Source organism: Aquila chrysaetos, chromosome 11 (genome assembly GCF_900496995.4).
Source record: "Aquila chrysaetos chrysaetos chromosome 11, bAquChr1.4, whole genome shotgun sequence".
In the NCBI taxonomy this organism is placed as follows: Eukaryota; Metazoa; Chordata; class Aves; order Accipitriformes; family Accipitridae; genus Aquila; species Aquila chrysaetos.
In genome coordinates this window covers 40,601,151-40,615,988 of record NC_044014.1, presented here as the reverse complement: position 1 = coordinate 40,615,988, position 14,838 = coordinate 40,601,151, and the positions used below count along the sequence as shown (strand labels likewise).

General features: G+C 36.6%; 1 protein-coding gene across 2 annotated transcripts in view; it reads right to left on the bottom strand.

Moving 5' to 3' along the window:
• CTNNA3 (catenin alpha 3) overlaps positions 1-14,838 on the bottom strand; it is a 549,510-nt gene that overhangs the window by 529,986 nt on the left and 4,686 nt on the right. The window contains exons 1-2 of one of the 2 annotated variants that reach the window (XM_030030141.1): positions 10,892-11,032; positions 5,631-5,737 (exon numbers count right to left, since the gene is read on the bottom strand). In XM_030030141.1, coding sequence (XP_029886001.1) covers positions 5,631-5,737; positions 10,892-10,916 — 132 coding nt within the window. In that variant the 5' untranslated portion in view covers positions 10,917-11,032. Of the gene's footprint in view, positions 1-5,630; positions 5,738-10,891; positions 11,033-14,838 lie in introns of those variants that run through there. The other variant, XM_030030142.2, reaches the window with a different exon arrangement.

The following is a 14,838-nucleotide window of genomic DNA, read 5'->3' as shown; positions in this document are numbered from 1 at the left end:
CATTCTATGTACTGTTCATTCCTATGCTTTGGAGGAGGAAAGGAAACAAAACAAGTGGAAAAACATGAAAAATAATCGTTCCTGCAGGTGAAAACTCTTGACTGTAAGACCCCCTTCAACTTCAGCATCACTGCCAGGAAATATCAGAGGCAGCTTATGATCTCAAATACAAGTCAAAATTTGACAGGTAGTTCTTGGCTCATGGAGATGAAGAAATACAGAAAAACTACTCCGAATTCTCTAACACAGAACTGCAGAGAGGAACGCAAAAACTTTATGCAGATCCTACACAGAAAGAATTGAACTACACAGTAGCTAATATAGTGTGCCCTTCTGATCTGTTGTCAACACAGCTTGTACTGTAGTGGCAGAATACAGAGTCAAAACGGTATCATTGTAAGAAAAATGAAAAACATATCCCCGTTAATCCTGTTCATGCCCGACTGCATTTCCCCGTTATTAACACCTTCTTATTGCTATATACCGCAGGTCTTCCAGCATTCAATGGAAATTATTGTCAAGAGGTTATTTTGTACCTCTGCTAGAAGCAACAGAGTTGTGCTAGAGGCACAAGGGTTTTTGTAAGTGAGATTTTCAAGCCCATATGCCATCACAGTTGCAAAGCTGAATCATGATGTTGTTGCCTGTTATTGCCATTATTTATTAGGCTGGAGGGGTGGGATGTTTTTCATCATGGTTATCCCGAATATTGAATTCCTAAGGAACCGTGCAGCAGTTCTTCACTACTATATTCAGTTCTTGCCAGCCCTGACAGACAGTCTTCTAATACTGCAGTGGTTAAAGGAAACAGTGTCTTGGTACCTTGAGTATCAAAAGATTTGGTTCACCTTTGATATTAATATAAAAGTATTTTAAAGCATTAATCATAAAACATTCTTTTTTGTTTAAAATTTAGTTCAGTGTAACCGCAATGCCTAGACATTTGAAAAAACAAGACGTGAACTCAGTGATCTAATGACAACAGCAGAACCCCCTCCTCACTGTTTCAAATTCAAAGTATTGCCCATACAAATAAATACTGGTTAATCACTTTTCAGGTGCAAAGTAAAACTCACCATACATAGAACTAAAACCAATAGTGTATGTTTTCTGTGTGAGCAAACTTTTGTCAGTGTGGATGACAGGTGAGAATAAATGCCTTTCAACTTGCCTATTTTTCATGAGTGATGTAAAGGACCCTAAAATACATGGATGTTTCTACATACTCTGTAAAACTCATCTATCTCTTGCAGTCATAAACTTTCCTTAGCTCACATGTATGTATAACATATAAAGAGATGGAAGCAAGAGGTTTGGCAAGGAAAGCTCTTACAAATATTTGCTTATGTATACATACACACACAACACATATATTAAGTGTGTGTGTATACATAAATACATAGAGCACGCTTTAGATACAATATCCAAATAAGTGGCAAATTTACAGCTTATAAGACTTGCAATGACTGCAAAGGCAGTTATGAAGTGTTTCCTGCATGACTTAATGAAGCTATATGAATCTCATCAAGTCATATCTTTCAAAACTTGTACGTAAATTCAAAAGGAAAAAAGAAGCAAATTTATACCTAGCCATAACTGTAATCATTCCATAGTATAGCAAAGAGATTAAACAGACTTCAGTCTCTGAGGATGAAATAAAACAAGAGGATATTTTCCATTACATTAATTGTTATATTTTGTGACTAAATCTAGCACAAGCATGACAAATATTAGACATCAACTATGTGAATGAAAATGCTTTATGATCTACTGATTACTTCCCACTAATTGCTCCATGACAGAGTGCATCTCTGATAAAAGCCCAGAATTAAGGAAAGTTTGTCTGAGTATGCACTCAATTTACATCAAGGCAGCTGTCAGCTGAATGATGTCAATTTTGACAGCTATCATTTTTAATGTGCCAGATGCATTGATAGAGAACTTAACTTAAAAGCCTTCCTTTCAAAACTAATGTCCTCAAAGGACCTGGAATAAAATGAAATAAAGGCTTCAGACAGAGGGGACCCCTTCTGTTGAGGGGACAACTGGACAGGATTAAAGAAACTTTTTTGCAATACATAGAAAACAGAGTGCAGCTAGTAGTACATCCCCATGAGAGTACAGTTTATAAGGCTGGACACAGAATTACACTAACGCAGTTATGCCACTTCCAACATAGGAGCTTCTATCTCTGCAGAGCCCTGCACAGCACTGTTTGAACTAATCACCCTGGGTCAGGCCACTGTTTGCAATGCAAAGAAGGAAATGCAGTGAGACTGCTACCCCTGCAATCCCCCAAACATTGTAATTTAGGGGCATTGTTTTATTCCAAGGGTGGAGAAGTTGCCAAGTCAGAGAGGGTTTTATACAAAACAATGTGTCATACTGTTTTCAGAGTTTCAAAGTGATCACCACTGCCCACTGCAGACTGCAGGGAAGAGAGAGAATCCAGCAAAGTAATTTGCAAAATTATTTCCACATAGGCTGCTTTTGCCTTCATTTTCTCCCATATTGATGCTGTTAACCTAAGGATTGCTCTAACACTGAGCATAACTGGCTAGGACAGACTTCAGAGAAGCTCAAGCACTTCCACTGCCTCTTTCCCACCAGAGCAACACAAGACTATTAAATAAATAAATCAGAACGTAAATCTCAAAATAAGGTTAAACTGTGTTCAAAGCAGCAGCTGCTAAGTGAATCAGGCCAGAGCATAATACTATTCATTTTTATCTGTGACCGGTCTGATTCTCTTTCTAATCACAGATCAGTCTTCATTTATTGCTTTTCCAGCATCTCAATCATCCTTCATTGAGTATTAGTTTTAAACCCCACTTTTGCATTTTCAACATATTTTGTCTCCTTCCCACTCAAAATGCAAGCTTCCCTTCCACAGTTCTGTTACGAGACAAAGAATTAAGGTTGAGAGGGGGAAAGACAGCCAATATCATATTCTTTTTGAACCACAGCATTTCCATTTTTAAGACTCGAGCTTTTTAAAGATGCGTGAGAAGACCTTTAAAAAATAAAAATAAAAAAATTAGATGGTTTCTTTGTTTTGTTCTGCAACTGTATTTCTTTGTTTTGGCAGGTTTCTTTGATCCTGCAAAAATTTACATTTCTTCATCTCCTCTAAAAATACCCACAGTGTTGCAGCTGCCTGAGCACAGTCTGACCTACTGGTATACAAGAGAAGGTTTTAAAATGCAGTCTATCAAGACAGTTATTCCCACTACTCTGAAACTAATTTTATAATCCATCCACACATGATGCTCCAGCTTGACGACTTCCCACAAACCACTGAACTGTTAACTGAGGTTTTATACACCGTCAGTCACATCCAGCCAACAATAAATAAATAAAGGCAGACAAAATGAGTGAGAAGCAGCTCAGTTAATAACAGCTGGAAATGAAGTAATGATAAAAAAAAGGTTACTTTCTGCAGAAAAGAATCTTCCAGAAGGGACAAATGAGTAAGGGAGGAAAAGAAGATCAAGTCAAAAATAAGAGAAGAAATTCTGAAGATTATAATGAAAAATAAATAAAAAACTGGATGAGTTAGGGAGCAGCAAAAGTTTCAAATGGGGAAAACACAACTTTATTTGTTAAAAAGAAATTTATTTCAATGAACTAACTGATTTTTAAAAGCAACTTTTCCTAGAACTGTTATAAAACATGATCAGCACCTCCCTGCTTTTCCTAGCCTTTAGAGCACATACAGCACTTCTGGAATAAATAAAGGACTTTTGCAACATTAAAGTCCAAACAAACATAAGAACCATCACACCAAACATACTCATCATTTTATTGTCCTCATCTTTCATCTTTGTATTCTTCTTCCCTCCAATCATTATGTGCTGCCTCTTTAATTATAAACTGACTGTTACTCTGTATCTGGTCACCACCCTTTGGCAAGCCCAGGGAAACAACATGCAAAGGACTGGCTCCCAGGACAAAGAAGGAAAGATGTCATCAGAGCAGTGTGTGTGAAAAGAAGTGCATTCCTGGAATAACAAAATTTACCATGAACCTAAGCGGCTGGATGCAGTCAAATGAAGACCATGAGTTGTACAAGAAAAAAAATATTTTTTCCTTTAATATCTGTCCAAGTACAATAATAATTGTTTCAGTCTTAATTAAAACGACTTTATTTATCTCTTTTTTAAAAATAGAAAAGTTGCAAATTGAAAAAATTGAAATAATAGAAAACTTGGTAGATATATCCTTACTTTTTTTTTTAATAAGCTGTACACCCCCAATTCTTACTTGTATATAAATAGCATAACACCCAGAGTACAGTATTCAATCTGGCTTTGCTCTATTTACCAACGGTCATCCTCCCAGTTACCAGTTTTGTTTGCTGATTGTTAACATAACCTAGTTAACAAAAGGTTATTGTCTTGTAAGAGGCATTACTCAAAGAGCTTGGAAAGATCTTAATCAACCAACCACTGAAACTACTTCATAGCTATTATACCTGACCACCTACACAACCTGAAAAACAACAAAGTATTCTTTGTACATTAGCAAGTGAAAGAAAATTCTGAATTAAGTCACACCTTTCTGTACCTACACAAACTGCAGCCAGAGCAGTGACTGCCATGTAAACATACCCCCGTGCACCAGGAAAGGAATACTAAATAGGCAGTGTACAGCTGTGACAAGTAGTTTGATCTACATCATCTTGACAAGTCTAAAAGACAGTGATAAGCTGGCATCCTTGTGCTATGTGTAATTGAGTAATTAAATGCAGGTACCCCAACATCTTTGTTCCAAGTACAATTAAGAGAAAATTCAAAATAGCTTGAGTTTCAAAATAGAAGATGTCCTTTCTGTTCTTTACCCTGTAACATATTGCTACAGGGGTCTTTTAACACTTTCTTAGTTATACACATTATTTGCAAAATGAGGTCAGGTCTTCGAGTAGGTCCTTTCCATTGCATTACACAAAGACATTTCTAATCCATGCCAAATATAGAGATAATGAGAGAATCTTTAACACACTAAGCACTGCATATTTAACCAGTGAATACTTGAAATAGAACTGGAATATGCAGTAAAATTGCTCCTCCTAAAAAGAAAGTTTTATCAACAAACCTGAAAGCATTTTTGTAAATCCCTCAGTCCAAGTCTTCTTCAGTTGGAAGGAAAAGTACTAACATAGGTTTATACAATATGCAACAATTGCACTGTTCTTCGGGCATCTCTTCTAAAATGCAAGAGAATGCAATTCTTTTCAAAATTCAGATAAAGAAGCTCACCTACAGATTACAAGGCTATTCTTTTCCACTCCATCCAGCACTTACAACATGAAACTTTTCATGTGTTGGAAATCCATTTGCACTGTATTCTACATTTAAACATCCACTAGATAATACTGTACAAGAGACTAGCTAGAACATGCAACATTTGCTATGACATACTGTGTGGCATTTGCAAAAATGGAAGCGACTAAACAAATGACCATATCTGGAAGAAGACAGATCCCCTTGGACAGTTTCTGAGCCAGAGTAAACTACAATGCAGAAGAGTTGTGGGTATGCCTCTCATAGCAGCATCCTTAGCCAAAGTTCTTCAGCCTTATTCCCTTCCCTCTATGGTTATCCAATTTATTTTCTGCAATACTAAAATACCTGAATTATCAATGGTTCCAATAATTTCTCAACTGTAAACGTCTGGATCTGCAGATCCCGAGGATCAATTTTCAGTTTAACGCTTGGCACTTTTGTTGACATTTCACCTAGGTACAAAAAAACAAACAAATTTGCAATAAGCAATTATTAGCCATGACCACAAGTCTCATTGCCCTCTGTCAGAGCTCAGAGACTGCCTATGGGAGTACAAACTTGGTTCCATAACAGGCTTAGGATTTCAAGAGATCAAATGAACTTTTCTCATTCCTCATTTCAAAATTGTGGAAAAAAAAAAAAAAATATGCAGGTACTTGCATAAACTGTAAAATAACAGATTTAAAGTACATATAATTCCTTGTCTCCTCTTCCAGATTTCTAAATTGACCATATACTAAAAAATACATAAGGATAATTGCATTAGAAGACCTTCAAATGCAAGTTCTCTACTAGTCAATAAAAAGGAGCTTTAAAGCAAGAATTATGTATTACATTACTGAACTTATCACAAAACAAAACCACTAATGCTATCTGCATAGTACTTGTATCTCATTTTATGTGCCAAATTATAGTGGTCATAATAAACACTTTAAGAACAAAAATACATACAGCAGCCCTTAAAAGTCCTGGCAATTAATAGCAGGAGAAAGTGAAACATTTAGTTATTTTACACCCTGTAATAACAAATATTTTCGAAGTGTCAAGACAGATTAAGTCAAGAAAGTCTATTACTGAAGTCAATAAGATGGAAGTAAAGCTAAGTTAGGTCTTTAAAGTGAATAAATCATTCATTATGAGCTTGATCCAAAGTCCACTGATGTTAATTTAAGGGTTTTCACTGAGTTCACTGGGCCATGGCTCAGGCCTTTAGCCGCAGTGAAATGTGTGTGTGCCAACAAAGAATTATAACTGTGCTTTAGTAGGAATGCAACTGATTATTGTCCCAAAATAGAAGACATTTTAAATTTTCCAGTAACTTAACTTCCCATAAAACGTAGCTCAGCAAAGCCTTTTTAGCCAATAAAGACTTCAAACACACAAATAATGGATATCTGTCCTTTTTAAGCAGGACTTATTACAACCATTGCTGCTGTACAATAAAGTAATAAGGTACTGCAATTGTGCAGGCTAAAGAGATAGATTGTCACCTTCCGGTGAACCTAGCATTGATTTAATACAACACAGTAGCATTAGGGTTTCTATAGCAAGTTGCGTAGAAATGGATCCAAATTGTTTATCACAGAATAGTTAGCCACATTTCACTTGCAAGCAACGATAGTATGAATGATAATTAAAGAATTAAGGTTAAAGGTAATTTAGGGTTTTGCCATTCTTCATAAAGGTTATGCAAGTGCCAAGTTTATTCTTTTATTACAAGCTATACTAGTCACAGCCCTAAGTTCCCACAGCTGCACAGAGTCAGGTGATAGCATATGTAAAGAACTGATTTTTCAGTTTTAATTACAAGTCAAAAGATAAAGAGAACAAAACTTGAGATCAGACTGAACAGAATTACTCTCCCTCCCATGGAAATTAATAATAGAAAGAGAATGCTAGAAATGTCAATGCAAATTATTTGGCCATATTTTACACATTTAACTTTTACATACTTGTAACAAACCCCAGGGAAATAAAATTTGAGACTCCCAAAATTGCCAGTATCAGCAGTTCTCTTTCTGTCCAATGCATCAGTAGGTAAGATACTCTCACAGTTTTGAAATACTCCAGTTCAACTTGTCCCTCTGTTTGAAGGAAAGTGAGCCCCCTCATCATTCACTGTTTCATAAACAAATGGAGGCTCCTTGTCAGGAAAAGGACTACAGCCCTTCTGCTTGCTCGAATTGTTATGTATCCTCCCCCATGTGATGAAGTTGTAGCTGTGCAAGTGTACAGACCACACCTCTTACTCACAAAGCCTCACTGCAGCTGTTACAAAGTGCTTTGAGATGGATGACTCGGTATCTTTTGCTGGTTCTGCTGTACTTAATGTAAACTACTTATTTACTCACTGAGCTCAAAACAAAACAGGCTGAAAACACAGCATAGCTGTAGAGGCTGGTGGTTAGGGCATGCTCCCAAAAGGCAAAATACTTTGTTTGCAGAATTTCAGACCAAGAAGAACCACAAGAGACAGAAGACATCAAAAGTCAACGAACTCAAAATATCTACAAGCACATTCAACATAATAAATGTCCTACTGAATCAGATCAACAGTCCATCTAGCCCAGTATGTTTGTTATGGTCAGGCTGTCGATTCTCGATAATACACTGGATATGCAACAAAGCAAGAAATAAGGCAGGCTCTTTCCATCTGCTGTTTAGTGGAGGAATCACTAAGAGACAAATTCACGATCACCCAGAGGTATTCATAAAACTACAACTTAGGTCATCATGAAAGTGCAACACCTCATGGTTTCCATATATTGTGCACATAACATCCTTGGTGAGCTGAGCTCTGCAACAAGAGCTTATTCTTACAGCTCAGGCCAGAGACATACCCACTCTGTACTCACACAAGCAGGTTGGTTTTTTTTTACTTTTTATTTTATCTATAGTGATTCTTACTGTTAATACCCATTGGTTCTTTATGTATAGAAACTAAAACCAATTTCTAAACCATATAATTCTTTGGAAATACACTAAATATATAATGATGTAAGTAAAGCCTCTAAACCTCGAGAGTGAGAGGTCTAGTACAAAATGCAATCTCAAAGGGCCAACACCTATTAACTGCAACATTTTATTGAACAATGAATATTCAGAAAGGTTCTGTGTCTACAAAGTAGATAAAAATTCAAGCTTTCTTATAGCTACAGCTATATAGCTATTTCCAGCAACATTTGCTATACTAGCAAGGGAGCTATCAGTAACCTGGAAGCCAGGTTCCCACTGACATTCAGACCTCCACACAATCTCTTGAATTAAAAGATAGCCAATATTAACGGGAGATCCTTTTTAACCTGTGAAAGTAAACTTTCCTACGGTACTAATAACTTGCTCTGAAAGCCACAAATGTCTGTCATTCACATCCCTGCTCTTCTGTTAGCTTCAATTCCAAACTGCATTGCTATTTAATAGCTTCTTAAACTGCCCCTCCCATAATAAAACAGCAGTACATGCCATTTTCGGTTGACTCTACAGCATTTGCAAATAGCGTGTCATGTCTGTGCCTACCCATCACCATGTTGGTGCAGCCTATGAACACACAGCAGAGAAGAATCCATGCTGCTGAAAAGCTGCTTCTGCTCTGTCCACCCCTGAATCAAAAAGCCTTTTAATTCAACAAGATACTCTCCTCCAGCTTCACTGGGTTTGCATCAAACCACATCATTTCACACTCTTGAAAAGGTAGACTTTTTTTTTTTTTTTTTTTTTAACCACCTGCAATTCACTGGTTCTCTAAATCTTTGGCCAACACTTCAATTAATCTGTCTTTTATTCACATAAAAAAAAAATCTTTATGATATTGCTGGTTCACAACCCTTATCTTTGAAATTTTCACAAGCCTCCCAGTATACAGGTACTTCTTGAAATCCATCACAACAGTTGCAAATAGATGGTATTGATTGTGCTGTGAATTTTTTCTGGTCAAGACATACATCAGTTGCAAGAGGACAGGTAAGAACTGGATGGAGATAGCACTTCATGCTTCTACTGAGATTTAACCTGAAAGTCACCTAGTGATACACTCACGCTTTAGCTTCACAGTGGCTTCCCCTCAATTCCTTGATAGAAGCATGTTAGCAACTGCTTTACTGAAAAGTCAAAAATAAAACCTTTGCTGCTTGCAGCAAGAGCTGCTCTCTGTTTTCACAGCACAATTTCCTATACTATAGGTCATCTACAATGATCAGATCTTTTCTAAAATTTGGCAGATAAAAATGTAGTTGTAATTATAGTCACTTCCTCTTACTAGAGATCACTGTACTCCAGAATCCTACCACTGAGCAGTCTCAAACTTGGGAAGTGGTACAAATACAACCTCATTTTGCAGATCAGAAAAATGTGAATCCATGTGCTATAATTTTCCCTTTTCTGGGTTTTTCGGTTGTTTGGGGTTTGTTTGTTTGTTTGTTTTTTGTTTTTTAACCTTAGCATATTGTACAATATAAGCATTTTTATTCTCTGCTTCAGCCCTGGCTCAACTGGCTTTTGAACTCAACAATAACTTTTAAGCCTTGGGTCAGGCCCATAACTTATCATTAATTGAAAGCCAATTGCCAAAATTATTGTTTCTGAAAATTTCTATTATATTCTAAGGTATAAAAAACGTATTTAAGTGCTCACTTGCTGATTCCAGTCTTTTTTTTTTTTTTTAAGTAAAATTCTAATGCTTCCTGAAAATTCCTTAAAGCAGTCAAAATATGAAAACAAGCTTGCAAGCCAATGCAGTGAAACCTACAACATCTTAAATTATTTTGATACCCTAACCACATATTTTTAACTTACCAGGCTCTCCTTACTGTTATTTACCATATTAGCTAATCAGTATTTAAATAGATGGGTTTTGTTTGGGTTTTTTTAAATCAAGACAAGGGTAATAGGTGATAGAAAGAAAAATATGCAGCCAGTAAAGATCATTCTGGGATTTTCTCTGATATTTCCACTTAGAAAGTGAACTTCTGTCCTTCAAGATCATCTTCATTAAGACAACAAATTTTGGTGCTTGCCTCAGGAAAAAATGAGAATCGCAGTCCATCTTCTTTTTTTTTTTTTTTAAATGCATAGGTCTACTCAGGTATAATATGCCCTCTAATTACAGTAGGGATCTCAACTGCAAGATATTTTGGTAAAAGGCTGCTATAACCTCACACTTGGTTATATTAACCTTTACAGTAGGCAATTTCAGCACTATAGACCAGGAGCTCTTACAACACTTAGGATGTTAAGCATGTGTCACAAGATAGCTGTGTCTCAGAACAGCCAGAAAAGCAACCACCTGCGCACTCCTACCAAGTGCTACAAACTGTAAGATAATGAGAATTTTGTCTTTTCAGCACGTGTCCAAACTGAAACTGCTGAGTCTTTTAGAGTAAGAAAAAAAAGACACATGAAAACCAGTCAAAGTCTGTATCCATCTGCAATACAATGTGAACATAGTACCTGCAGCTTTTAAACAATCTGTAAGTACACTGTATACAGACATAGATAAACTACTTGGTGCCAGAAAGCAGAGCCAAAGATATTCTCCATAAATTAGAAAACATTAACTTTAGAATCCATTTCCTGCTAGATCATTAGAAAGCCAATAGCACATCACTCACCTATCCTAGAATATATGTGGTCCATATTCAGCACTAAAGCAACTGTCTATGTAATTTCCTTGTGTTAGGAACTTCAGTGTAACTGCTATGGCTCACTATTAGGCTTCTGAGGCATCTGTAAGCGACTGCCTGACAAGCTCTCCAGTGTATTTCAGGATGACTGACAGGACACAGTGGCTGCTGGAGGGGTGGCAGGGGGATGGGCATCCTTAAAGCTATATAGTAGAACACAAATATGTCAAAAAAATGTAAAGTTAAAAAGCTTTTGAACAGTTAGATGACGTGAAACATGTCATTACTGATACTTGTGGTGCTTATTCTCATAATTTTCAGCACAGCTACTGTTTTCCCATACATTCTGATTGTATGCCAACTTCTGTCTCGAGGCAATGACTCAGTCTCAGACTTTTGAGCTGGACAGCAAAGGGATTCATAAGGCTCTCACCCAGTAACTTGGCACCAAATTTGTTTTCTTTGGGGTTTTTTTTCTATTGTGTGTTACTCTACACTGACATACAACATATTACACTATCAATTTCAAAATACACAGGCCTATTGCCTTCTAAAAAACAGGGAAGGTAAGAAAAAAAATAATAAAACAAAATAGTCTGGATTAGTATTTTTAAGCAAGATACACATGGACAGGACACCTGAGAACTTCCAAGACATGAACCATTGCTGAGAACATGGAATAGAATGTTTTATTATTTGTTCTTAATTTCAGTATTTATTATACAGCATCATCAATCAGTGCCAACACCGCTCTGGGAATAAAATTTGTCAGTCCTTTTGCTACAGAGTCAGTACAGCAAGTGCAAATCAGGCTTTATAGAAGTCACAAAAACAGCCACTGCATTTTTTCTTTAATCCTCTAGCTGACACATGAATTAAGATATTCGGAATGCTAAAATGTACTTGTTCTGTTTGCAACACAACAGCATGGACAACTTTTGCTTGAAGACCTGCTGTAGTTTGTAGGACAGACCATGCACTGGAATGGAGCAATACCTCTGACACCTGGGAAGGATCTGTCCCATTTAACACCAGGGAAAACCTACAATGCACCTGCCAAATTATTTAAATTTCCATAAAAAGCTGTCAGGTTACACTCTAACCACCTCAGATTTTACTACTTCTTCTCACTAGTAACAGGAAACATGTCTGTTAATGCAAAGAAACCACAAAGGAAAGAAGAGATGGAGAATTGAAGAAGGTGGCAAGATTCAAATTCGTTAGTAACATTTATTCACTGAAGGCTACTTTATTTAAACAGGCTTTGCATTTAGGTGTAGATTTGCAGTGAAGTAACTGGAAGATGATTTTTAATGCTGACAGAAAAAAAAAATCAGCACTATTTTTTTTTTTTTTTTACAGTCCCTTTCACTTCCCTCTGTGTCTACTTTCTCCCTAGAGCAATTTTTTAATCCACTGGCCGACTTCAACCACATCTGAAAAGCAGCTGAAATTTCCAAGGACACAAGATTTCCACCAAGTTCTTCAACATAGTTCTCAGCATAAATAGTGTCATACATCATCCCTTATAATGAATCCACCAAGGAAACGAACACAGCGTAAGCCTAGTTCTTACTGGATACTGGAAAATCCATATGGCAAGGAACAGGTTATGACTGACCTAACAGCATGAAAAGCTTTAATTAAGGTTTATGGAAAAAAAATGTTTGAGATGGGGAAAGCATTACACCTTAACAAACTTGTCTCATGCACTCTTTCTGATGTCTACTGAGATACCAAATGAAGATTTTTCCCAGGGTTATAACATTCAGAACATGCTCTCTTTTCCTTGTTTAATAGTCATGCCTACTTCTTCTACAGTGCATTCCATCAAAGCACTATTTCAAGCAGAGGTCATCTTCCAATATCACATAGCGAAGTAGAAGGGAATAGAATAGAGGAAAAACTATTTACTCAAGATCACACAGAATGCCAGTGGCAGAATCAGGGATGGAGTGCTGGGATACAACCATCTAGTCACTACAGCACCTTACTCACACCTTGTTTAACTGAGGCCAATAAACAGGCTAAGAAGAGTAAAATGTTTCCAAATACAATTTACACTATAAATCTAAAGAATATAATCTCATCTTCCATACTCATGTCAAAGTTACCCAGATACTAGTATTTCTTATTCTTACTAAGGTCAGCTAATACATTCTTCTCTCTTAAACATACTATCAAAATTACTGCCTTGGTTGAATGCATGCACTTCCAGCCAGTTGTGACACACTGACAAATTCTAGGAGACGTTCCAGCAGAGGCGTGAATCCTACAGCCTGACCAGCTACAGAACTTTTAGCTTTGCTCTAGCATGCCAGACTCCGCTTTTCAACCAACAGCTATCTAAAAATGTGTGTTATGGTCCTTAGCCTATAACCACAGCAAGGAAAATATTCTCCACTGAAGTGTAACCATGGAAACTTGTGTACCTGACAATGCTCTCACTATATTAGCAGTAAACTAAATAATCCCACTGATATCAATGAAATTCTAGTGGATATACACCATTACACAGGACTACAGAATCTAAACAATCCTGCTTGATTTAGAAATGCTTTACCAATCTTATCTTCATAACACTTCTTTTAGGTATATTTTTGCAGGTTCTGGAGTTTGTGGTCTCGAAAATGCAGTTGTAGTATTTAAGATATTGAAAAAGCATTTACTTCAAAAAAGACAAATAAAGAAGGTGGTGTGACATCAGATGGCAGCATTTCATTCAAAAAGAAAAGTTTTTCATTAACACTCTTTGGAGCCATTTCAAATTCTTAAAGGAAAAAAAAATCCTTTCACATGAGCCTCTGTGCTATTTTCACTGCATGCACTTTGAGCATGGAACAAGGATGCCTCTCTATTTAAGTGGCATAGAGTGCTTACATGGATGGCTATCCTGTGCTGGTAGTGATAGGTTAAGAAGGTCTGGCTCCAAGCCCTCCCTTTTGTTATCACTTTTAAAGTGCTCCTATCTCTGTTCAGAACCAGAGACTCTGTTTAAATAAAGTTCAAGTTGACCTTCCACTAAAAATAGGATATTGTTTAACTGATTAAAAAAAAAAATAGACAGCAAAAAAATTCCATGTGCTACTAAAAGGTTTTAAAATTTTATTTTTGTTAAATGCAATCCCCTCGTTTCCCCTTTTTGTAATTTGCTGATGGTTATCTATTGCAACATTATACTATACTGTTTTGCTTAACAAATGTCTATCTCTTACTCAGTTGTAGTGAGGTAAAAAACCATGTTTTTCCCTTCTCTTTGTAGAGCTGCTACTCCTGCCAACTGGTTTTGTTGTTTCATACCCATGCATTACCCCTGGATGCTTCACCAGCACATACCATTTTATGTAACTATTTTCAAAGTGATATAAAGGTTTGCATTATTTGTTTTGTCTAGCAACTCAAATAGTATAATTCTTCTTCCCTGTTGTCTACAGACACGCACAAAACCACCCCAAAATTAAGGGTAGCATATGTGATTGATACTTCTTACATATATATTAATTTTGAGATATGCATGAAAATAAAAGAGAAATGGTTCTCAGAAACTGCATCATTTTGGATGTTGGCAAGCAGCTACTTAGCTAGCACCTACAAAAGCACAATCTAAAAAACAGGGGACAAAAAAACCCCAGTATTTAAGCAAAACCATAACACCACCATGCCATGCCCGTATACATGGACAGACCTCTGACATGCAGATTAATTCTTCCAATGGGGTTCCTGGTGCTGCACAGCACCCTATTTCCTTGATCAACTCAGACAACCAGTTTCAAATCAAAACATGGCTCAGAAGAAAAACCCTACTTAGTTGATACATCATTTCTGGTCAAAGAGCTTCAGAAATAAAGACTAAAGACACTCCTGCCCATTTTGACCTCTGCTCTCATTCTAACTCAAAAGGATTTGGCTAAAGAGTAACCATTAAAAAAAAAAAA